A 25,463-nucleotide genomic window follows, 5' to 3' on the forward strand; every position below is an offset into this window, starting at 1 on the left:
AGGTTTTACTATGGAGTGTGGAAAAAGAAACAAATTTGCTTCCAATATTAAGGAGTTTTAACTTTGTAGGCAATAAATTTTCATCTTTCTATAGGGACATTGTTGTGGATCTTGGTCATGTTGATGAAATTGCCTTCTCCCAATGGTGCTTTTTTTCACAAATAGTGATTTTTCCTACTTTTACTTTTGGTGAGCAGGGGGAGGGATGGAAACAAGGGTTTTTTTTATGTTATGTTATGTAGGGTTAACAAGGTGTATCATTTCTTACGCCTATTCCTTTTTATGTCAGCAAAAATGATAAAGGAGAGGTTTATCTATAATATAGGAAAATGTAGGAGTTCAATGCAACAATAAAGGATCCATAAGAGGGAATACCAGTGTTTTAAAAGCAAGAAGCACAACTAAAGCACAAGGGGTTCATATAGCCTGAGATGATATGTGCAAGGCAAGGCACATGCCTAATTGAACTGGGGGGTGTTATCCTAACACCTACCTTTAGGTTGTACTCGGTTTTTTTGTTTAATAAAACTTTATTGTTATTTAACAAGAGAGAGAGAGAGAGAGAGAGAGGCGATAAGATACAAAGCTTCATACATTTCATGATTCCTTAAGCCTCTCCTAAGGCCTAAATTCCATGTTAGATTGTGCTCAATGATCAGAATATAAGAAGAAACAACATATCTGTGTATATAAAAATGGAGTAAATGGAAAAAAATCTATCCTTAAAAGGCACATGCCCCCACTAGATATCTTCCCAATATTTGGCTTTATTAGCTAAATGAACATCATATCTAAAATGTCTCTTGCATTCAACTTATGTCCCAGCCATTAGCCAAGAGGCCATTGACCTTTTTTTCTTTGGGAAAAACATATGCTGCTGGAAAGACAAATACCAGAAGAGCTTTGACCAATCAACCCCCCCCCCTGAATTTTGATAAATACCACTTGATTGATAAGCACTTTTATGATATTGGTTGATTGGTGTCTGGCATCATAGTAGAACCATTTTCTTTATTGCCTAGTTCAAAAAATATTAGGAGAATATGTCTTGTCATGTGCAATTTTATTCCTTTACTTTTGATAAAAGTTCAGACCTGCACTAGATTTCTGTTAGAAATAGTATTAGAGGAAGATTAGAAGAGAGAAGAAGAGAAGAAAGGAGAAGGAGAAAACTAGTTCGAACAAGAGAGAAAAGCCACTCTCTCTAGTCGGCTAGGTTATATTTATATGTTTCTATTAAATAAAACAATTATGTCCCTACTTAAGTATGGGACATAAAATTTTGGGAACAAACCTGGTGGGGAGTGCCCCTTTAAAGGATCAATTTCCTTCTTTGTTTGCTCTTTCTGATTTGAAAAATGAGCCGATCTCGTCTTTCACCACCCTGTCCTCTTCCACTTCTGGGATTGGGTGGAACTTGGGCCTAAGAAGGGATTTGAGGGACTCAGACCTCGACAGTATTTTGAGCCTTATTGCTCTTCTTGATAACGTTTTCTTAGACCCCACTAGGGCGGATTCTAGAATTTGGACACCTACCCCCAGTGGCATCTTCTCTTGTGCTTTGTTCTTCAAAGTCTTAAGTCAGTCCACCAGTCCTACCTTCCCCCCTTTCCCTGTTGGTGAGGTTTGGTGCAAAGCAATACCTCCTAGAGTTGGTAGTTTTTGTTGGGAAGCCTATCTGGAAAGAATCAACACTAGTGATCTACTCCAAAAGAAGAGACCCAATACTTGCTTGTCACCTCAGTGGTGTGTTCTGTGCAAAGCGGATGGGGAGACTAGTTTTCACCTACTGGTGTCTTGCCACTTTGCGAGGTCAATTTGGAATTGGGCTTACTCCTTATTTGGACAGGGCCTTTTCTCCCCTTCCTTCTTCAGGTGGCGAATAAAAAGGGGAAGGATAATGTGGAGAGGACTAAGGGCTGCAGTATGTTGGACACTGTGGGAAGAAAGAAACTCCAGGATATTCTCATAAACCCAGAGAGGAGCAGCAGATCTGAGGGCTATCATACATATTAGGGCGGTACAGTGGCTGAAATCTTTGGAACTATTCACAGATTACACTGTGGATGACATGTTGAGGAAGTGGGGTGAAATTGCAAATTGCACACAGACCAAGTCAGAAATGAATGTGGTTTGGACTCCCCCACCTGGTGGATTCTTGAAATTAAACTTTGATAGGTGTAGTAGGTGAAATCCGGGACAATCGGGGATTGGGGGTGTTTTTAGGGACGAAAATGGGGTCATTTCTGCCATGTTCTCAGGCCCAATTGGAGTGGGTGACTCCCTTAGAGCTGAGATCTTTGCAGTTATGAAAGGAGTCCGGAAAGCTAAGGAGTTGAACATCAAGAAACTCATAATTGAAGGGGATTCAGAGGTGGTGATAGGGTGGCTGACTAAAGATCAAAATGGTTTATGGAAGTACAATAATGAGAGGAGGAAATTCAAGTGGCTAGTGCGGGAGATGGAAGTTAAGACATGTTGGGTTAAAAGATCGGCTAATTCCCTAGCTGACGGTTTAGCTAAACAAGGGGCAGAAAGGGATTCATTGTTTTGGGCTAAGCTGTAACTTTAGTGTCCTCTTTTCTTTTTTCCTTTCATGAGGCTCTTTGTGGCTCTTGGAAGATAAGTGTGTTTGTCTTCCTCTTGTAAATTCTTTATTGATGATTTAATGATGATTTAATGAAAGTGTTATTGATAAAAAAAAAAACATTACACATCAGCTTAAACATAAATAGAAAGACTAAACTACCCCTATACAGTTGACACTAACACTCCCCCTCAAGCTGGTGGCTATATATCATATAGTCCCAGCTTGTTACATATGTAGTCCACTCTTCCCCGACTTAATCCTTTGGTGAATAAGTCTGCCCATTGACTTCCTGTGTTAACATATGCAGTATCTATCACTCTACTAAGCACCTTTTCTCTCACAAAGTGACAGTAACTTCTATATGCTTTGTTCTCTCATGAAATACTGGATTATAATAGATGTGGATTGCAGCTTGATTGTCGCAATAAAGCTTCATTGGAGTGTCAATCGAATATCCCATCTCATGTAGAAGATTTTTCAACCACACTAGTTCACAAGTGGCATGTGCCATGGCTCTGTATTCAGCTTTTGCATTGCTTCTTGCCACAACTGTCTGTTTCTTACTTTTCCATGTCACCAAATTACCCCAAGAAAAGTACAACAACTTGTAGTGGACCTTCTGCCAGATATAGAACCAGCCCAATCAGCACCGGTGTATCCTTCTATTTCAAGATTTCCTCCACTCGTGTATATCAAGCCATGACCAGGAGCTCCCTTCAAATACCTTACAATCCTTAGAACTACATCCCAATGTGGAACCCAAGGTTTCTGCATAAACTGACTCACCACATTAATTGCAAGGAAATATCTAGCCGAGTAATGGTTAGGTAGTTTAGCTTACCCACCAACCACCTGTACCTTCCAGGATCTTCAAACTCCCCACCCATATCACTACTCAATTTGGTATTTGGTTGCATAGGTGTTTCAGTTGGTTTGGCACCTAACAATCATGTCTCCTCCAACAAATCAAGAGCATACTTCCTCTGACACAAAATAATACCGTGCTCAGACCTTGCTACTTCTGTCCTCAAGAAATATTTTAATTTACCAAGGTTCTTTGTTTGAAGTGCTCTTGTAGAAAGGTCTTCAGCCTATCAATCCCCAATCTATCGCTACCAGTAATGATAATATCATCCACATATACCACCAGTAAGATCTTTCCAGCATGTGAATCATAGCTAAATACCGAGTGATCAACCTGACACTGTTTCATACCAAACTTCTTTATCACTTCACTAAATCTACCAAACCACGCACGGGGGGGGGGGGGGGGGGGGGGGGCTGTTTAAGTCCATAAATGGCCTTCTTTAGTCTGCACACCTTACCATCCTCCCCCTAAGCAACAAACCCCAATGGTTGCTTTATATAGACCTCCTTAAGGAGATCACCATGTAAAAAGGCATTCTTTATGTCAAGTTGAAACAGAGGCCAATCATACATAGTAGCTAGAGATATCAAAACATGAATGGAACCAATTTTAACAACAGGAGAGAAGGACTTGATGTAGTCAATACCATATGTTTGGGAATAGCCTTTGGCAACCAGTCAGCTTTCAATCACTCTACACTATCATCAGGTAAATACTTAACAGTGTATACCCATTTACAACCCATAGATTGATTACCAGAAGGGAGCGTGGTGAAATCCCACATGTGATTATGAGCCAAAGCTAAGAGTTCTTCTTCCATTGCATGGCGCCACCTTGGAGAGGCAAGGGCATCTTGGACATCCATAGGAACCGAAATAGAAGACAACAAAGAAACAAACTGACGATGGGAAGCAGAAAGGTGAGATACAGAAATATAATTGGAAATGGGATGAAGTGTACAACTGCATTTACCTTTCTGCAAGGCAATAGGAAGATCGAGGTTAGAAATAGGAGGTGGAGCTGGTGGGGGGACAATTGCCAAATCTATTGACGGTGAAGAAGCTAGAGGAAGAATATATTGGTACATGTTGTCGATGCATATACACTTGGCGGATGGGTGGCCTTTCAACAAGAAGTTGCATTGGAGGCGAAGACTTAGTCACAACCGGAACAAGTGGGATGGGGTCCTCAACAAGAACTGGAAGAGGAGGAGGAGGTGAGGAAGAAGAAGAGACATCACCGGACCCAGAAAAAAAAAAAATCAAAGAAAGTAACATTAAGGCACACAAAGGAACGTCGAGAACTAGGGTTATAACACTTATACCCTTTTTGGGTCTGGGAATAGCCAAGGAAGATACGCTTTTTTTTATCAATAACTGAAACTTTTCTTAATAAAGGAGAAGGAAGAAAATACAACAGAAGGGGGGTAAAAACTCTTACCCCACCCTAAAAGAAAAACATCATATTACAACACAGCCCAAAAGAAACTAGCTCTTCCCACCCCTTGTTTTGCTAAAAAGTTTGCGAAAGAATTGGCACCCCTCTTTGGCCATTGAAACTGAATTTGCATGTCTTGAGTAAGCTGGTAGATTTTCTTTTTTTTTTCATTCGAGAATTTCCACAAACTAACATCTTCCTTTTGCAACCAATTAATAGTCAATCTAGAGTCACCCTCCACTAGAAACTTCCTAATATTCAATTGTTTGGCTCTTTTTATTACTTCTAATAATGCTGAAATTTCAGCTCTCAGAGAATCCCCCCAACCTATAGGCTCTGAAAACATGGCCAAAACTCGACCTTCTTCGTCCCTAAACCAAAGAGAGGGCATGGATTTCCTCCATTGCTGCCATCAAAGTTCTGAAACAAAAGGACAAGAGACTAATAAGTGATAACAGCTCTCACCATTCTTCTTACATAAGATGCACCAGTGTGGGGATAAACACCAATTTGGCCTTTTCTTTTGGAGTATATCACAAGTGTTACACTTTCCTAGGATAGCTTCCCAGCAAAAAGCACCTACTTTGGGGGGAATCGGTCTACCCCAAACTTCCGGAACCAGGAAAGGAGAATCAAGAGCCGATTGGGAATGGGTTAATTCCTTGAAAAAAAGAAGAGCAAGAAAAGATACCTGAAGGAGTAGGAGCTCAAATCCTACAGTCCATTCTAGAGGGATCAACAACCACCTCCTCTAGAACCTTAAGCAAATTAGAAATGGAATCCAATTCAGAATCTCTAAGAGCCCTTCGAAAGCCCAGGTTCCAAACAAGGACAGAATTAGAAAAGGTATGGAAGGTAGCAATAGGCTCATTTTTAAACCTTGAAAGAGAGAACAAAGAGGGAAATTGTTGTCACTCACCCAGAAATGTTCCCAAGATCTTACAGAGTTACCAAAGCAAAGGTCATAACTGATAAAAGGAAGGAAGGAAGGAAGAATAGCATGAATAGACTTCCAGGGAGAAGCTCTTGAGGCCCTAGATGAAACACTCGTGTCCCAGCCATCTGCCTCTTGCCCATGTATACTTAGGATAATTTTAGCCAACAAGTTATCCCTTTGTTAGTCTCCATAACCATTTCCCCAGCAGAGCTTCATTCTTCTTCTGCAAGTCACCCAAGCCAAGACCACCATCCTCTTTAGCTCTAGTGACAAGATCCCACCTAACTCTATGATCCCTTTTCTCCTCCCCAGGTTCCCATAGGAAATCTCTCGTAAGTTTCTCCAGCACCCTACACACTCCCTTAGGAATTTTAAACACAGACAGAAAGTAGATAGGAAGGTTTGCCAAAGTAGCTTTAATCAAGGTTATCCTACCACCCAAAGACATGTAGTTTTTCTTCCATGAAGCAAGCCTACTAGTGAACTTCTCAATCACCGGGTTCCAAAAGCCCCTTTTGCAAGGATTATCCCCTAAAGGAAGTCCCAAATACTTCATTGGCCACCGAGCAATCTCGCGTCCCAATACTTGGGCCCTTTTTTCCACCTCTCCAACACATATTAATGCCAATCACACAACTCTTATCAAGGTTGACTTTGAGGTTGGTCACTTTTTCAAACACATTAATCACCTATTTTAAGTTTCTAACCCACCTAATCTCATCCCCTCCACAAGAATTGTGTCATCCGCAAACTGTAAATGAGTGAACGGAACCCCGTCCCTCCCAATTCTCCAGCCACTTACCAAACCTCTAGAATCTGGCCTCTCAATAATCCTCTCCAAAACTTCAGCAATCAGGGTAAATAGAAAAGGGGAAAGGGGGTCCCCTTGCCTAATACCCCTAGTAGCTGGAAAATGGTCTACCACCCTACCATTCACCAGAATGGAATAGTGGCAAGTCCTAATACACCCCTTTATCCATTTACACCACCTCTGCCCAAACCCAAAAGACCCTAGGACTTCCAACAGCACAGACCAATCAACCAAGTCATAAGTTTTTTCTAGATCTAATTTACACACCAACCCCTTCTTCCCATTTCTTTTTAGATCTTCCACACTCTCGTTTGCTATTAAGATTTGATCCACAATTTGTCTGTTCTTCACAAATGCGTCTTGGTTAGGGGAGTGGATTGTGGGGAGAACCTCTCTAATTCTACGCGAGACCCTTAGCAATAATTTTGTAGAGGTTATTGACCAAATTGATGGGTTTGAACTCCTTAGGGTGATAAGCTCCCTCCGTTTTTGGAATTAAGGCAATAAAAGTAGAGTTTAGACCTACTGGTGTCTTGCCATTTTGCGAGGTCAATTTGGGATTGGGCTTTCTCCCTTTTTGGATGTAGATGGAATCCTCCATCAGACTTGCAGGGCCTTTTTTCCCCTTCTTTTTTCAGGTGGTGGATAAAAAGGGGAAGGACTATGTGGAGAGGACTAAGGGCTGCAGTATGTTGGACACTTTGGGAAGAAAGAAACTCCAGGATATTCTCAGAAGCTGAGAGAGGAGCAGCAGATCTGAGGGCTATCATACATATTAGGGCGGTACAGTGGCTGAAATCTTTGGAGCTATTCACAGATTACACTGTGGACGACATGTTGAGGAAGTGGGGTGAAATTGCAAACTGCACACAGACCAAGTCAGTAATGAGTGTGGCTTGGACCCCTCCACCTGGTGGATTCTTGAAATTAAACTTTGATGGGTGTAGTAGGGTAAATCCGGGACAATCGGGGATTGGGAGTGTTTTTAGAGATGAAAATGGGGTCATTTCTGCCATTTTCTCAGGCCCAATTGGAGTGGGTGACTCCCTTAGAGCTGAGATCTTTGCAGTTATGAAAGGAGTCCGAAAAGTTAAGGAGTTGAACATCAGGAAACTCATAATTGAAGGGGATTCAGAGGTGGTGATAGGGTGGTTGATTAAAGATCACAATGGCTTATGGAAGTACAACAATGAGAGGAGGAAATTCAAGTGGCTGGTGCGGGAGATGGAAGTTTAAGACATGTTGGGGTAAAAGATCGGCTAATTCCCTAACTGACGGTTTAGCTAAACAAGGGGCAGAAAGGGATTCACTGTTTTGGGCTAAGCTGTAACTTTAGTGTTTTTTTCTTTTTTTCCTTTTCTTGAGGTTCTTTGTTGCTCTTGGAAGATAAGTGTGTTTGTCTTCCTCTTGTAAATCTTCTATTGATGATTTAATGAAAATGTTATTGATAAAAAAAAAAAAAAGTAGAGTTCAGACCTGGGTTAATCACCCCTCTCTCAAAGAATTCAGAGAACACAATTTGGATGTCATCCTTAATTATCTCCCAACAGTCTTGATAAAAAGCCATCGTGAAACCATCAGGTCTCAAGGCTTTAGCTCTATCCATAGAGAAAATGGCATCCCTTATTTCTTCCATTTCAAACTCCCTCTCCACCCATTCCATCAACTCTTTTGGGAGTCTGGGCCAATCCAAACCTTCAATCCTTAATTTCTCATTCAGAAGTCTCCTGAAAATAGATTTGAAATAATTCACAAAAGCCCCTGCAATCTCGTTTTGTTGGGTTAAAGTTATACCATCAACCACCAACTTAGAAATGGAGTTCTTCTTCCTTCTACCATTCATAATAGCATGGAAAAATTTTGTGTTCCTATCTCCTTCCTTCACCCATCTGTGTCTGGATGTTTGCTTCCAACTGATCTCTTCTTTGAACAAAAGATCCTCCAAATTATTCCTCAACTATTTATCCCTTTCCCCGAAGAAGCCTTGTTCTTCCTTTGCATCTAAATCCTCTATCTGGTTAATCAACTATTGCTTCCTTTATTCTAATCTCGCAAAGTGATGAAGATTCCACTCTTTGATTTTAACTTTAAGCTCTTTTAACTTCCAATGGAATTTCATACCTTCCCAATTAACCTTCGATCTGTCCACTCCAGGTCCAAGATTATGAATAAAACATACACACCCAAATAAAATAGTGTCCACTCCATGTCCAAGATTATGAACAAAACATACACACCCAAAAACCCTAGGAGTAAGGGGAAAAGGAGACAAGGTAGGAAACAAAGTGGTGAAAGGAGAATGACCTTCAAAGATGGGCATGGGCATCCTAATGAGGAAACAAGAATGTAAGCACAAGGGACTGAGCAGTTTCCAAAAGATGGTGGTTCTTTCTCTTAGCCAACCCATTTTGCTGAGGTGTATACGTACATGAAGTTTGATGGATAATGCCATGTTCCAAATACTCCTAAAACGGTGTATAAAAGTATTCACAACCATTATCAGAACAAAGAATCTTAATGTGTACACCAAATTGGTTGCGAATTTCAGCATAATTTTTTTGGAAAATGGAAAACAATTCACTCTTTTCTTTCATTAGATAAAGCCACGTCATCCTTGAATAACCATCAACAAAATAACAAAGTATTTGTAACCATTGTATGACACTATTTCATTTGGACCCTAAATATCTAAATGAACTAAAGAAAAAGGATTCGACATACGATTATCAACCCTAGGACTAAAGGGAACACGATGATGTTTCCCCAACTGACATGACTCACAATCCAAAACAAAAAGACGACTCAACGACGGAATAAGTGACTTCAGTTCTTTAAGCGATGGATGACCAAGTCTACAGTGCCACTGAAGAGGAGAACGAGATGCCTAAAGAGTTGTTGACAAACCACCACCACCATCAAGATAATACGGTCCACCAGCTTCATGCCCTCCAGGCCTCCACCAATTTTCATCCCTGTCTTGAGATCCTGAAACACACAAGAAGAGGGGTAAAAGGTAATAGAGCAATTACGAAACTTAGTTAGCTTACTAATAGACATAAGATTAAAAGGGAACTTGGGAACATACAAAACCAAGGACAGGGATAAAAGGTCTATGTCAACATTACCAACACCACAAATGGAGGATTGTGGAACCATTAGCAAGGGTAATAGCATGTGATGTGGAGCATTGTAAAAAGGGAGGAAAAAACACCTGGAGTCCCAGTCATATGATCAAAAGCTCTAAAGTCGATAATCTAGGAGGTGGGTTTGGATACCAGACAAACCATACCTGAATGTGCGAGAGTAGTTGTATTCTGTTGAGAGGTGGCTTAGATAAACCGCTTATACTCATCACATGGGACACTCATCATCTCCTTCCCAGAGACATCAGTAGATGTAGAGGGCATCTGATCAGCTTGTTGCTGAATCTTAACATCAGAAGTGGGGAGATGGTACACATTCAACTCATTACGAAGGCTCCTCATGCTAAAATAGGACTCCTCAAGACTCTCATTACCCTGTTGCAAATTAAAGTACCCCTGATAAAGCCAATACACTCTAGTAGTATTGTCTTGTCCCGAGTACAATTTCTTAGCATGGTTCCAAATCTCCTTGGCTATATCTAGGAACATAAAATTCACACTGATCTTGGGTTCCATACTATTCCATAACCAGGTCATAATCTGTGCATCTTCTTGTTCCCAATCACTATACTCCTGAGAGTCAGCGGGAGGTTTTTCTTCTCTTACATGCTTCACTTTCTTCTTAGCTCTAAGAAAGCCCTCTATCGATTTTGCCCAAGGCACATAATTCTCCCCATTCAACTTGATAGAAGTCATCTGAACATTCAGGTAGTCAGTGGGAACCATAACACTAGATTTGTGTTCACTACTGTCTCCCATATCTGAATTCCTTTTTTTTTCCTCATATATCAAACTTCTAAATCACTTTTCACCACACTGCATACTAGTGAAACCACCCACAGTCACAATTTTCAGCAATACCAGTTGCTGATTTCTTCACTTTCAGCACCACAAAACTACCACACAACTACCTGAATACACACCATGGCACTATCAACTCACCAGCCACTCGATTCACACTGAAACACACATATAGCCCACCAATTTGATCACCAAAAACCAACCTGACACTCGACTGTCCACTACACCACCTGAAACAGCCCCCTTCGTACCATCGATTAGAGGGCTTCCTACAAACCACCACAAACACCCACTAAACCACTGACAAGAGGCATGAAAACCTCCAAAGGGAAAGGGCAATCACTCCATTTCAGCCCTTTTCTCTATCTCCAACAGATGATGAAGAAAACTGTAAAACCCTAGGCTGAATGGCGATAGAACAGAATTCTGGGCAGATCTGATTTTGCCACAGTGGCACTGATACCATGATAAAGTTCAGACCTGCACTAGAATTCTGCTAGAAATATTATTAGAGGAAGATTAGAAGAGATAGAAGAGAAGAAGAGAAAAGAAGAAAGGAGAAGGAGAAAACTGGTTCGAACAAGAGAGAAAAGTCACTCTCTCTAGTCGGCCAGGTTTTATTTATATGTTTCTATTAAATAAAACAAAAGGCTATTATGTCCCTACTTAAGCATGGGACACATCACTTAACATAAACATTACACATCAGCTTAAACATAAATAGAAAGACTAAACTACCCCTATACAGTCGACACTAACAACTTTCTTCCATTAATTGCACATGCTTGTCGAATTTCTTTATTTAGTGGACTGTTATTATTAATTTGGGAGAGCTTTTAGAAAATTGATATGTAGGTTAGATCCTTTTCACTTCCATCCCTCTGTCTCATCTAGAACTAAACTAAACATGCTAGAAACATCCCATAATTTAAATTCATAAAAAAACCCTGCTTTATATCACAATAAGACAACTCTTCTGCAAGAAATATACAAGGAGACTTACTTAGGCACAGCTGTGGCTGTCAAAGCTAATATTGGCACATCCGGGAAGTGCGTCCTCAGAGATGAAAGTTTCCGGTAGCTAGGCCTGCAATGCATTAAAAAGTAAGAAAATTGGCACATCCGGAAGGACATTGACCAATCAACCCCCCAGGTGAATTTTGATAAATACCACCTGATTGGTTACCACTTTTATGATACTGATTCATTAGTTACAAGTTTTTCAGGTACCACGTCTTTCCAGTATCATAGTTGAACTCTTATAATATGGCACCAAAGAATATATTAATAAACACATATCAGTCAATTCCGACAAAAAAAAAAAGAACATGCAAGTGGGTAGATGAGCCCGTCTGCTTGTTGGTGTTGCATGATAGATTGATAGTTTTTATTTTGTTTGTTTTAAGATTGTTTAAGCATGGGGGTTATTGTATGCTTGCTTTTCCACTTTTCATCTTAGAGGAATTGTGTAGGGTTGGCATGGATAGCTTTCTCTTTGAGGGTGGGCCTTGGCACAATGGTTGGGTTTCTCTCCATTGCAACCTGGGTGACCAGGGTTCAAATCTTGGAAACAGCCTCTCTGTATGTGCCAGGGGTAAGGCTGTGTACATCTGTCCCTCCCCAGACCCCACATTGGCGAGAGCCTTGTGCACTGGGTTGCCCTTTAGGGATAGCTTTTTCTTTACTGCCTCTGTCTTTTCCTTATGGATTTTTTTTCACCTTTTCTTGCTTGAGCCACAAAGCTCTTTTCTTCCAGGCTTTTTACTGGAAAATTTTATTTTACTATCAGAAAAATGCAAGATCACTGGATTAACAGAAAGTATGGTCTTGGATAGAGCAAAATGGAGGAATGGGAGGATTTATGTTACTGACTTATTTTAGGCTGGACAAGGTACATAATAGGACATTGGATATTTGATGGGAGATATTTAATTAACAGGGGGGAAGTTGATTAAACATGTGGATGTGTGGGATAATGGGGAATTATGAATCATCTCTTTGCCTGGTCTAATATAAATCTTTTTGAGGTAAAATGGGTTATGAACACAGGTCTACTCTGAAAACAACCACCCTCTATTTCCCCCACTGCACCGGGACTTATCCACCTTGGCAAGTGGCATCTTTGAAATCAACTTTTTCATTTTTCTGCCACCTCATGTAAAAAGCTTTAGATGGATAGGAAGTTATAAACAGTACCTGAAATAGAAGTTGTACAAAAAGATAAAAAATGAAGTTTTTTGTTTCATCACAAACAATTTTGGAAACTGATTGTAGTTTTTATCTACAAACCTGAAATCATGACCCCATGTTGAAATGCAATGTGCCTGAGAAAATAATAAAAACAAAAAAAACAGAAGTACATTAATATATCAAGAACTAAAAATGCCTGCTAAAAATCTTAAAAGTATTTTTATTGTTGTAGGCAACATTTCACACCTCATCTATGGCAATTAGATTCAGCAAACCTCTAGCATAAAGCTTTCTTAGTTTCGACATAAATCCAGCTGTTGCAATCAATTCTGGAGTAGCATAAAGTAACCTTAGGGAAGGCTTTCCAGAGTCAAGATCTTCATATATCTAAAAATTGAGACAATAACTATGGTCATTAGAAACAATATAAAAACTTGACTGTATATCTAAAATTCTGAAGCTTATATTAAGATATAAAAAAGAGTAGCAGAAAATATAGAATATAGTATTATAACAAAAAAAATAGACCTAGCTACCCCAAATGAGACTAATCAAGACTTTCAGAATTTGGACCATCCCAAACGGATTGATGATCCATTTTGGAACTACAGAAAACTGGACCAAAAAGAGGACACCAGCTTAAAATAACAGGCTAGCCTATGAAGCCTGAGCTTGGCACTTCCTTACCTTCTATTTCCTCTAAAGTTTATCTCAAATTTGTCATTCTCTTAACAAATCTGGGAGCTTCAAAACTCATTGTGATGCAGGAGCACTGTCAATATAAAATGTCAAGTTTTAAAGTTATAAGATGTATGAAGAAAGGGGAGGTCAAGGTGCAAGCAAAGTCAGAATAATTTTTTTTGATAAATAACTTTCATTAGAATCAAAGGATTACATCTGTTACAAACATCCCAGTGCGAGGCATGAGGTGCACCATCACTCTTTAACAAAAATATATGGCAGAGAATCAGCCAATGCATTGGCCTCCCTTCCCACCCACTGTATAGTTAAAATCATCTGTTGTGTGAGCCATTTGAACTTCTTCATTTCATTTCTGTAACACCAAATCACTGAATCTGGGTTCTTTAGCCAACCCAGCACCACCTTGGAGCCTCCTTCTATCATCAATTTCTCCACTCCTAAATCTTTTGCAATCTGAATGCCTTGTAGGGAAGCATATAGTTCTGCCTTTAAAGAGTCTTTATGTCTCATTGGTCCTGAAAAGATGGCTCTTAAATTTCCTTCCTTGTCTCTTACAGCCCCTCCTTTGCCAGATGGACCTGGGTTGCCTTGGCTGCTCCCAACAAAGTTTAGTTTTAGCTAATCTTCAATGGGAGGATTCCAAACTGACCTTGCTTTAATTTTTTGTACTGCACTAAAGGCTATGAAGCTCCAATTCCTCCAGATATCATCAAAGGAGAAATATTTGAAGAGGTCCAATGTTTGCAAGCAATGTATAACCTTGGTCATAACAAACTCCATAATTTGTTTTTTACTTCTTTCCTTCCCTCAGAAGATTATTGCATTTCTTTATTCCCATAATGCCCAGATCATTGCATCTTTTTTCTCTGATCCAAAACTGTCCAAAAACTTTTCCTTTTGGGTGTTAGGAAGTCATTAATATACTACATTTGATCTAAGACAAAAGGTCAAGATAGATCCTATGTTTTTTTATGTACAATTAAAATGGGATAGGTAGAGAAGTCCATTCTATTCAATGGGTTGCTAGACAAATTTTATTGAAGAAAGGTGGACCATGATTGTCAGATTCACAATTCAATCTTAAACAATCTTAACTCTCCATAGACAAATTTGCCATCAATTGAGCCCAAAACAAATGATTCCTTCCCACCCCTTGTTTTGCTAAGACATCAGCAAAACCATTTGCCATCCTTTTAAGTTTTAACCCAACTGAATCGCACATCCATATCCTGAGTCATCCACTTGAATCTTTTCTTTTCATTGTTGAAGATCTAGAAACTCTTTTCTTCCTTTGCAACCACTCTACTACCAACTTTGAATCACCTTCTATACTCAGCTTTCTTACATTTGATTCCTTTGCCTTTTGCAGACCTTCCATGACCGCCATAACCTCAGCAGCCCTTAAGGAGTCACCTACTCCAATTGGGCCTGAATATAGACCAATAGTTCTGCCTTCACTATCCCTAAACACACCTCCAATACCAGAGTGATCCGGGTTTCCTGCACTGCTCCCATCAAAGTTTAGCTTGATGTAGTCAATCATTGGGGAGCAAGGCTTAACTGGATTTGTGGCAATCAAAACTAGCCACCTCCTTCCAATTATTCATGATATCACCTGTTGAGAAATCAGCAAACATTTCCATAGATTTTACCCAATGAACCATTCTCACCATAATGGTTTCGATGACAGCTTCTCTTCTTCTTTCCTTGTCTAAAAATAGTCTTGCATTTCTTTCTTCCCATATAGTCCAGCTCACAGCTGCCCTAACACATCTCCATAAAGTGTGCCCCTTTTCTTTGTCCACCTCAAGAAATTAAAAGCAAATAAGCTTTGCACATTAGACAGAGGAGACCACCTACACCCAAACAATGGGAAAAAACACTCTCAAATAAAAGCTATAAAAGGCAGGAGATTAATAAATGAAAGCAAGCTTCCCCCTTAGCCTTACACATAACACACCAGTGTGGGGATAAGCACCAATTACATCTTTTACTTTGGAGTAAATCGCAAGTATTAATTCTTTCCAAAAAGACCTCCCGACAAAAACCTCCCACTCTTGGAGGGATAGGATCTCCCCAAACCTCCTTCAATGGAAATGGTATCCCCAATGAATCAAAAGGTTGAATAAGGGCCTTGAAGAAAGAAGCACATGAAAAGACACCAGAAGAAGAAAGGGTCCAAATACGACTGCCAGGTTTCGAAGAATCTAAGTAAACCCATTAAGGATATGAAGCAAATCCATAACATCATCAATTTCCGAACCCCTCACTCCCCTTCGCATCCAATCCCAATCAAAACCAATTCTTGAGTTTGAAGGAACTAGGAAAGAGGACGCAATGTTATCTTTATATCTCAACAAGGCAAAGATAGAAGGGAGCTTATCTTTAAAGAGAGATTACCCACCCAAATTAGTTCAAAATTCTATAAGGTTACCAAAACAAAGATCACACCTGACAAAAGGAAGGAAAGATGGGAGTAAAACATGGATGGCCTTCCAAGGAGAGGCTTTGGTAGCCCTAGTCTGAATTCTAGCATCCCAACTGTCAATTGCAATTCCATGAATGTCAATCACTACCTTAGCCCAAAGCTTGTCCTTATCCACAAGTAGCCTCCAAAGCCACTATCCCAACAAAGCCACATTCCTCTTTTGTAAATTGTCTAGACCTAATCCACCAAACTTCTTGCTTCTTCTTACCATTTCCCAGCTAACTCTATGGTCCTTTTTCTCCTCCCCTGGATCCTACAAAAAATCCCTTATATAAGCTTTTCTAGTTTTCTATTCACACTCACTAAAAACAAACAAAATACACAGGTAAATTGGCTAATGTGGCTCTTATCAATGTGATCCTTCCTTCTAATGATGGATAGCTTTTCTTCCAAGATGCGAGTTTCTTGACAAATCTTTCAACTATAGGATCCCAAAAGATGCTCTTTTTTTAATTATCTCCCAAATGAAGCCCTAAATACTTTAGTGGCCAACGAGACACCTCATAGCCCAAGATGTTGCCACACTCCAACATCTCCCCCTCTTCCATGTTAATACCCACAATACAACTTTTGTCAAAATTCACCTTAAGGTTGGAAATTAGCTCAAAAAGTTGTACAATCAACTAGAGATTCCTAACCTAGTTTCTATTTCCTCCTTCACAAAAAAGCAAAGTATCATATGCAAATTGCAGGTGTGTAACTAGAACCCTGTCCCGACCAATCTTCTAGCCCCTCAACCACTCTTGTGAATCAGCCCTAGGAATAAGTCCAAGGACCTCAGCTATTAAAGTGAATTGAAAAAGGAGATAGAGGATCTCCTTGCCTAATCCCTCTTAAGGCCGAGAAGAAATCCACCATGGTTCCATTCACCAACAAGGAGTAATGGCAGGTCTTAACACAGTTCAATTCAACTTGCACTCAATTCAAAGTATGCAATTTGAAGGCTTTTTATCCAGTAAATGAGATTCAATTAATAGAAAATTCTTCCATAAATTAGATTCATTGTGTTTTGCAAGATAACTTTGCTAACTCAAGATCAATTTTCAAGAATATTATATGCAAAATATATGGGTCTTCCACTTCTTTCGCTTCTTGGGTTTAATTTGCTCGATTGATCATTTTTAATGGATAGTATTTTTTTTGAAAAGGAAATAATTAATTAAGATATAGTCAATTGATAGCAAAGTTTCATTATAAAATACTGTTAATTTACTTGTTTACTATATTCATAATCAAGATATGAATAATATGCGGATCTTCCACTTCTCATGGTGTACTTCACAAAAAAAATATGAAAAATACACAACATACCATCATAGTCTCACTATATCATCCTAATTCTTCTCAAAGTCATTCTTACAACGTCCCATAATGAAGAAAAAAATTAATATCCTTCCAAATAATGTGAATAGGCCTTGACACATCATCATAGAAGGATTTCCTTTCCTTCCACTGATCCCACAAGATGGCAAAAGACTATTCTATGAAGAACTTGGCCCTTTGTATCACATTGAATAGCCAACCAAGATTGCAACAGCACAAAAACTTGATCCATGATACCCCAATCAATGTCAAAAAATGAAGGGAGAAAAAACCAAAATAAAAAATAAAAAAGAAGAAGAAAACTTATTTACATCTTAAATTGAAGAACAAAATGATGAACATCCTCTTCAGAGACCTCATGTAAAATGCACTTGTTAGCCAACTTTATGTTCATATTTTATGGTAAAGTGTAAACTTTTATTAAAAGAAAATTAGAAATTAGATGAGAGAAGAATGTTGAGAGCCCACTCCAATATGAAATTTCTCTTGAAAGGAGGCAATACAAAATCCACAGAGCTACATATTCTTATCCAATAAGTCTAAGCTTGTTCAAAATTCTTGTGGGAGACTCATTGTAAATCCTCAAACTAGAGATAAGTTATTAAGGTTCAACCAAGATGAGAGATCAGAAATCCAATTACAGTACCCAACCTCCTGTGACTTACAAATTTTCCATCAGAAGTATGCATGCACACTTTTCTATGCAAGTGATAGCTATCTGCCTTCTCTTACTTCATAGAATTCATTTTTCATACAACTCCCACGCGTGCTTAATATGTAAACCCCAGATACCTTTTGCATAGTCCCTCCCCCCTTCACAATTTCACATTAAGCATCCTTTCAGATCTGATCTGATTCCCAATATCCACTTTGAGCACCAAAACAGAAACAGAGTCACTAATCTCTGGCAATGCCTTTTTCATCCATATTGGGTTGTCAACCATAATTGTGGACATTAGATTTCATGATAAGGAAAAACTATGTCCTTAATTCTAGCAAGTAGATAAAAGATTTAACTCTCTTGGTCTGCATTGCTTTGCAAATTAATTCCTAATAAATTCAGGTGAATTAAATTTGTTGTTCAAACATGGGAATGATATAACACCTACCCAAAATACCACCTGAGTTAGTCGAGTCACTGACCCCATTGAGCATTATAAAAAATGATCTAACTGAATATTTACCTCTAGGCTCCTTGTTTGAATTGTCTCTTTGATCTCACAAAACGAAAAGATCCTCAAGCTTTTACAAAAGTACCAATTGTACAAGTGGAAATAATAAGAGAAACAGATATACAGCTCCACACCCAAAAATATAGACAACCAAGGCTAGCCCACAAAGGCTCACCCCCCAAGAAGCCCTTAATTTTCTCCTAGCTTTGTTTTTCTCTTGTTCTTTGCCAATCTCAATTTCTCTCTTCAAATCAAACCAAAATAAATTCTACTTTTCTTCAAAAGAAGTAAGATCTCTATAACAAAAATCCCTTGTATTCACCCTAAGCCCCTGAGATCTTAACTCCCTCAAAATCTCTGTACACTTCTAGAGAGAAGTATTCAAAATTTATATCAAATATTCATCTTGTGCAGTTCATTTTCATTTCTACCATGCTAACACACCATAAGAAAATATAACGACTCCAATACTCACCTTTTCTCTGGTATGCGACACCTGGGTTGAGGAGAGATATTCTGCATGAATCCCTTTCTCCTTTAATGCCATCACTTGGTTTTCCTATTCAAGAATACACCGAAACTTTCTATACCAAATCTCAGAGTTCTAGAAAGTAGAATAGCATTATCTAAGTGGTACAGAATCCTTACCATCAATGCTGAGAGAGAATCCATAAAGCCAATTAAAATGGTCAGAATCGCATTCAAGCAAGCAACCCTACCTAGTTGTATGTCACAAAAGTTTAAGACATAAGAGTTGAACTAAAATGAAGAGCATTCACCTATTAAAGGGCAAACAACAAGCACAATTCCTGTTTTTGCTAATGCAGGGATCTGGTAGCACATTGATTTTCCTCCTCCAGTTGGCATAAGACAAAAGCAATCTCTTCCTGTGAAAAGTGTTAATTTAATCAGTAAACCCTAGTGCTTGTTACAAACAAACTCCATGTTGAGTACAATGCAAACTGGAAAGGATCACTGCTCAAATAAGGAAAAAAGAAAATGAGATGGAGAAAGTTGCCCTTTCTCAGTGCATTTTTCATTTGACCTGCATGTCTCAAGAGTCAAGACTATCGCCAAAAAGATCCCAGAGGGGATCCTATGCCATAGTATGCCACAACTATGGTATGGCATAGGATCCCCTCTGTGGTAGCTTGGGTGTCTTGATTGACAAGATTCCAGAGCTTCTGTTAACCTTTGGGTGTTCACAAAAGGTGCAATTGGTACACAAAAAAACATATAACTTGGACCACTGTAGTACCATCACTTATTATGATATTTTTTATAGAGATGTCATATATCCTATATAGCAAATGATACCCATGAGAGATCCCCTTACTGCACAACCAGAATGTTTACAATATGCATTGCCACAGGGGAGAATTGCTTCATCCTTCCCAGGTTTCTCAGGAAAACCTGTCATGAATATAAGAAACATATAAAAAGTACCTGCTAACTAAATAAATCCATTTAACAGCTAGAACTTTTTTTTTTGGATTCAAGCATCATTTTGTGCAAGCTGGAATCAATTGGGACATTGGACAACCCTGAATATACTGGCATCAGTTAACATTTCATGAAAAGATAGTTAATAAAACCTGACAAAACTGCTTCAATGGCTTCAAGCTGCTTCCCTCTGAATTCCGAATACCCAAAATGCCATCTTAAAAGCTTTACTAGCCCCTCTTTTCTACATAATTGTTTCTCAGTGCCGAACATATTTTGCACTGCAAGTGGTAGTTTCTTCATTTCTGTTGTGTATCCCAAAGGTAAACTACCAAGAGAGAACAAGTAATAGTATTAATTGTTGGATAAAGATATTAGTAATTAAATTATTAGCAAAAACAAACTACTATTATGATCTAAAACATCATATATAGAGAGACCAATTAAGATGTGTAGAAGGTTTGAGAAACAAAAAGTATTCTGTAAGTCCCTAAAATAAAAGTTCTTTATTTGCTGATACTTCAGCTTCTTTTTGTCCTCCCGGAAAGTGATTATTTCATATCCTCATTATTCTCATTCTCAGAAGCTCTGGAATCTTGTCAATCAAGACACCCAAGCTACCACATGTCACAGATTGGAAAGTATAACCTTTTTGATCAGTCAAAGAATTCTTTGCTTACTTACCCATAGGAAAAAAGTAGAATTTAGGATTTGGCATCATAAAACTATTCCCCATATTGCAAATTTCATAATATTTGAATTGAAATGGAAAGGGAAAATTAAAGACTAACCTACATCAGGTAATGCCTCAAATGCGCAAGTATTTAGAAGTATAGAATCTAGCAGAAATTAGTCGAAACCAATACCGCTCCCTACAAATTCATACTTCCAGAAATTCCTAAAGCATAAAATCAAATAAATTAATGTATTACGCGGTTCTGAACTATACCTGATTGAACAATGCCGGGAGGGAGAGAGGGAGAGGGGGAGAGAGGATTGAATTTGTAATGTTAAAAAAAGATCAAACTAACAAATTTGATAAATAGTGCAAGTTAAAGAAACTCTATTTTAGCACAATCGGAATGTTTTTGGACTCTCTATTATCAACCAAATGATATAATGAAAAGATTCAATTTATAAAAACGCGACATCAAGATAGAGGAGCGAAGTACCTGAAAGTCTGAAATTCGATACAAGAGAAGAATTGAAGAAAGAACTCGAAGTGGAGAGCGGGAAAGCAAATATGTGCGTGGGTACTGCGTCACTGCGTCATTTTCAATTGCAAAAGAAAACAAGGGTATTTTGAGGAAACTGAAATAGAAAACGTGGTTTTGCACTTTATAATTTATAGGGGTATTTTGGACATTTCAAATATCATCTCGCTTAAGCCTTCAAAGGGCTCTGCTCGTGCAATTAGGGTTTTTCGAGGCGCATTGTGCTAGCTAAACTCTCCTTGTCTCTGTCCATCTCTGCGGTGCTTTACCTCTGAAGTTAGGGCTTTCCGAAAAAATGGGGCATTCGAACGTATGGAATTCTCATCCGAAGAACTACGGCCCGGGATCCCGTGCCTGGTGAGATGATTTTGTTTCAATTGTTTTACCTATCGATATGTTAAAAACCAAACTTCTCTTTTCTCTTGTTTAGCCAGTCGATATGTTGAAATTAATTATTGCTATCTCCTTTCTTTACTTTTTTTTTCTATTCGCAATGGTCCATTGTGTTATCTACTCTGTATATACTGATTCTCGAAGGAGTTTACAGTGTCCAACTGTAGATCAAAGAATATTGGCAAATTTTATTGACTTTTGAAATGATCGTGTTCTCCCGTAAAAATCTAGGTACCATTTCCACAGCGTTACAGGTTGGTCATGAGAAATTATTTTATCACATCATATTAGATAATCCCTTCCCCTAAATTTTTCTCATTATATCTGGGGGCTTGAATCAGCTGACTAGTTACCCTATTTAAGGGTGTAGTAATTTGATCTTCTTTATACAGATCTCCTGCTGATTTATCTCTTCATTTTAGAAAGCTGTAAGTGAGAGAAATAAGGGTCGCATCTGTTTTCCATTTTCTAGTATGCCTACCTTTCTGCATCCATTCCATTAATTAGAATTTTATAATTGATGTTAGACGTATTGCTTCACTTTAACTCATGCATCATTATTTCAAGATGTACCCTATTGTGCCGTGGGTGCATTGTGCACACTCATATGAGATGTTTCTTTCATAGAGCCGGACAGCTGATGTGCAGGCCAGTTTCTCCCAAATCCCAATAAAGACCATTTCTCTGTCTTTGCTGCACATATGAAGTCGCCTTTGGGAGGCTGCATGCCTAATCAATCTCTCTCTCTCTCTCTCCTAGTGATCAACTACTTTTTTTTGTTTTATCAGCCGTGTTTGTGGAAATCCCCATGGATTGATAAGGAAATATGGGCTAATGTGTTGTAGACAGTGCTTCCGCAGCAATGCTAAGGAGATTGGCTTCATTAAGGTTAGTTTTTATGCTTTATTAAGGTTGGTTTTTTTATCATGTCTAATTCTTTTTTGTCTTTTGATCACTTATCATCTCTGAAAAGTTAACAAGGATTTGATTTGTATTATTTGTGGTTGTTGTGGTTATTATTTTATTTTTTTATATTCTGGCAAGCCATCAATACAATGTATGAGGGAAAACTGAGACAACTTGCAAATTTCTACGTATGGGATTGAATTAAAACACCAATTTTCATCATTCAATCTAGTTAAATCTAGATATTCTGGCAAGCCAACAATACAATCTAGTTAACAGCTGATTGATGTCTGAACATCCTTTTGATATCCATCCTTTTTAAGACATCATAAACCATCCAATATATAATTCATGAGTTTGAATTTCCTAATGACAGCGCACTACAAGGATCAACCCAATTCAATTTTTTTTTTCTTTTGACATCCCATGGAAATCGTCTCATTCTATTAGGTCCCTAACTTTTCTTCTAGACTAATGGTTTGGTGGGTGATGTGGTTGAGGATGGACCTTTAGAAGTAAATTTGTACAAGGGGCCTGGCAATTAACTTTCTTTTCACTCCTTGATGTTTTGACTGATTATTTTGCTCCATTCCCTTTTTTATTTAATAAACTGTTATTTACAAGGAAACAACTGTTTGCTTTGCTGCTAGTCACATGAAAGATGTTGATTCTATAAGAAATTGACCATTTAAATATGCCATTTTGACTTGCCATGATTTTGTAGTGACAGCAACACTAATACAGGGGTTCCTTGCTTTACTGCATCAACATTTTCTAGCACCACACATCTCAACTTTGTAGGGCGTAGTGTATAACAGTAAAAAATAAATAAATGGATAAAGATAGCCACGCTTTAATATGCTTCAAAGGCTGCTTTGGTACTTGGTAGACAATTTAATCCAATATATTGCAGGTTAATGGTTTTTTATACTAGACTATACAGTAGACATATGGCAAATTAGTCTGTCTGCTTTGGACAGGTTATCTTAACCGGTTAATGATCAATCTGTTTACCTTTGAAAAAGGGAGGGCATCTAACAAAAATATTTAGATGCCTGCAGGGGAGGAAATCTTTTTTGATATACTGTAGCCTGTTAGCGTTGTGCCGTTGTGGATTTTCAAGGCTTGTCTAATTTTTTTTCTTTATTTTTAACTTTTCAGTACCGCTAAAGATGAAGATCCTCGCAGGAAAGCAACCGAGTACAGAATAGAAGAATCGACAAGCTTAGCATGTAGTCAGTAATTCAGCAGTTCTATTGTTACTTGATCATTTACTTAAATGTTTGATCTCTAGAGTACTTTGAATTTACTGGTTTCATTGATGGTCTCTTCCTAACTTGGTTCATACAATTTCGTCTGAACCAGCATTTTGTCATTGGACAGCAATATAGTTAAGGGCAAATTTCTTAAATACCCCTAAGGTTTAGGAAATTAACTAACTATACCCTTACTGTTTCAGTATTGTCTTAAAATATTCCTACTGTTTCTTACAATTGACTAGTTCTACCTTAACTTTTATCATTTGTCAAATTCCATACACTTGGCACCATGTGACATAATTTTTAAAATCCAATTTAAAAAAAAAAAAAAAAACCCAATGTAAGGTTGGTGCAAAGGTGTCAACATGCACGCCTCCTATTGGCGGGTTCACGCATCCAGTGCACCCATCGCGGACTCGTTATTTAATATCATGTTCCATGACTATAAGGTTTTTTTTTTAAGTTTCCAAAAGCAAGTATTGTTTTTTGAACAAAACTAACTTGGTTTTACTAAAGGCAAGATGCAAGAATGTGTAAGTAAGTGTGTGTGTGTTTTTTGCTAATATATATGGTAAGCTCAGAAATAAATAAAAACAAAAGAACATGTCGTTGAACGCTAATCAAAAGTTGAATCAAGGAAAGAAAAGGGAAAATTATACTGCCATATAGAGGTTTGGTATCGATGGTGTTTATAAGATAAACGTTTTGTATCGATGGTGTTTTGTACGATTTTGTCTTGAAAAACGAGACAAAATCTGCTTTAAATGTTTTGTATGATTTTTTCACACCTCAGCACCATTAGGTGCCATATAAGCCAAACAGTGAAAATCGGTATTAAAAATGAAAAACGTCAAAATTGGTATTTTTTTAATAAACAGTTCACATGATTTTCAAGAGAGCCATTTATCAGATAAACAGTTCAACCAAATAACTTTTCAGGCGTTTTTTCGCTCAATGCATCTGCAATGCTGAGTTGGCATTGTTTCTTCCAAAATCTGCATTGATAAACCACCTATCAAGCCAGAGAAAAGGGGGCAAACAAATCAAAAAGGGCAAAAACCCCTCAAAGTTTCTTTTCAGGCAAAGACCCCCCAAACTTCTAAATTGCAGCATTTTCTCCTCTTAAGGGTTGATGGTAAAAGTAAAGGCACTGAATTGTCTATTCAATATTCTATGACTTGACATAAATAAATATTAAAGTGATGAAAGTAACCATTTTAAAGCATAGATCATTCTCAAAGGCTGATGAATCACCTATTCTCAACCCATTCTCAAAATGAACCTTGTTAAAATAAAGTTGAGAGGATCATATGAAGTTAGGATTTTAGAAAAATCTAAACCAAAAAGGAGCTTGAATCTGCTCCTCGCATGGATCTCACAGTATGTCCCAGCTATACATCTGGAACATCTCCCCAGTTTGTATGTTATTATTCATGGGAGATATTTTTAATACACTGTGGGATGTACTGTGAGATCGGAGTGAGAAACATTATGTGTGGACCAAATCCCAGTTTTACCAAAAAATGACAAAATGATTTTGTAAAATAGCATAGTTTTAAAAATATTTAATGGAATACTTTATGAATTTAACTAACAAAATGCTAAGAGCAGGGGCAAAACATCAGAATCATAAGTTTAGAGGGATTTTTGCTGAAAAAATAAAGTTAGGAGGGGGGAGGGCCTAAGTATCAATGTATTACTATTCCTTTAGTACAGAGTGGCGGTCCATTGGTATAGAGTGGTCAATTGAAAATTGTCTTAAAATAATATAATATAATGCAATATA

The 25,463-nt window shown here is 38.2% G+C and overlaps 2 protein-coding genes across 2 annotated transcripts in view; one reads left to right on the forward strand and one right to left on the reverse strand.

Annotated features, from left to right (window-relative positions):
* RECQL3 (DEAD/DEAH box RNA helicase family protein) overlaps nucleotides 1-21,220 on the reverse strand; it is a 66,519-nt gene extending 45,299 nt beyond the window's left edge. Inside the window, exons 1-8 of the mRNA XM_010263514.2 lie at nucleotides 21,078-21,220; nucleotides 20,058-20,233; nucleotides 19,242-19,349; nucleotides 19,111-19,118; nucleotides 18,938-19,021; nucleotides 13,024-13,164; nucleotides 12,877-12,911; nucleotides 11,591-11,674 (exon numbers count right to left, since the gene is read on the reverse strand). Coding sequence (XP_010261816.1) covers nucleotides 11,591-11,674; nucleotides 12,877-12,911; nucleotides 13,024-13,164; nucleotides 18,938-19,021; nucleotides 19,111-19,118; nucleotides 19,242-19,349; nucleotides 20,058-20,208 — 611 coding nt within the window. The 5' untranslated portion in view covers nucleotides 20,209-20,233; nucleotides 21,078-21,220. The remainder of the gene's footprint in view (nucleotides 1-11,590; nucleotides 11,675-12,876; nucleotides 12,912-13,023; nucleotides 13,165-18,937; nucleotides 19,022-19,110; nucleotides 19,119-19,241; nucleotides 19,350-20,057; nucleotides 20,234-21,077) is intronic.
* Nucleotides 21,221-21,311: 91 nt separating this feature from the next.
* LOC104600524 (small ribosomal subunit protein uS14z/uS14y/uS14x) lies at nucleotides 21,312-23,831 on the forward strand. Its single transcript, XM_010263511.3, has 3 exons — nucleotides 21,312-21,476; nucleotides 22,301-22,400; nucleotides 23,580-23,831. The coding sequence occupies exons 1-3, from the start codon at nucleotides 21,415-21,417 to the stop codon at nucleotides 23,586-23,588; spliced, it is 171 nt and encodes a 56-aa protein (XP_010261813.1). The 5' UTR covers nucleotides 21,312-21,414; the 3' UTR covers nucleotides 23,589-23,831.
* The last annotated feature ends 1,632 nt before the right edge of the window (nucleotides 23,832-25,463 follow it).

The sequence above is a fragment of the Nelumbo nucifera genome, chromosome 8 (genome assembly GCF_055504915.1).
Source record: "Nelumbo nucifera cultivar China Antique chromosome 8, China Antique-T2T, whole genome shotgun sequence".
In the NCBI taxonomy this organism is placed as follows: Eukaryota; Viridiplantae; Streptophyta; class Magnoliopsida; order Proteales; family Nelumbonaceae; genus Nelumbo; species Nelumbo nucifera.

Bases quoted from the DNA above. Each gene is read 5' to 3' on its own strand.
- LOC104600524 (XM_010263511.3), top strand. From the start codon at position 21,415: ATGGGGCATTCGAACGTATGGAATTCTCATCCGAAGAACTACGGCCCG. The intron at 21,477-22,300 runs GTGAGATGATTT...TTGTTTTATCAG, and splicing joins GGCCCGGGATCCCGTGCCTG to CCGTGTTTGTGGAAATCCCC.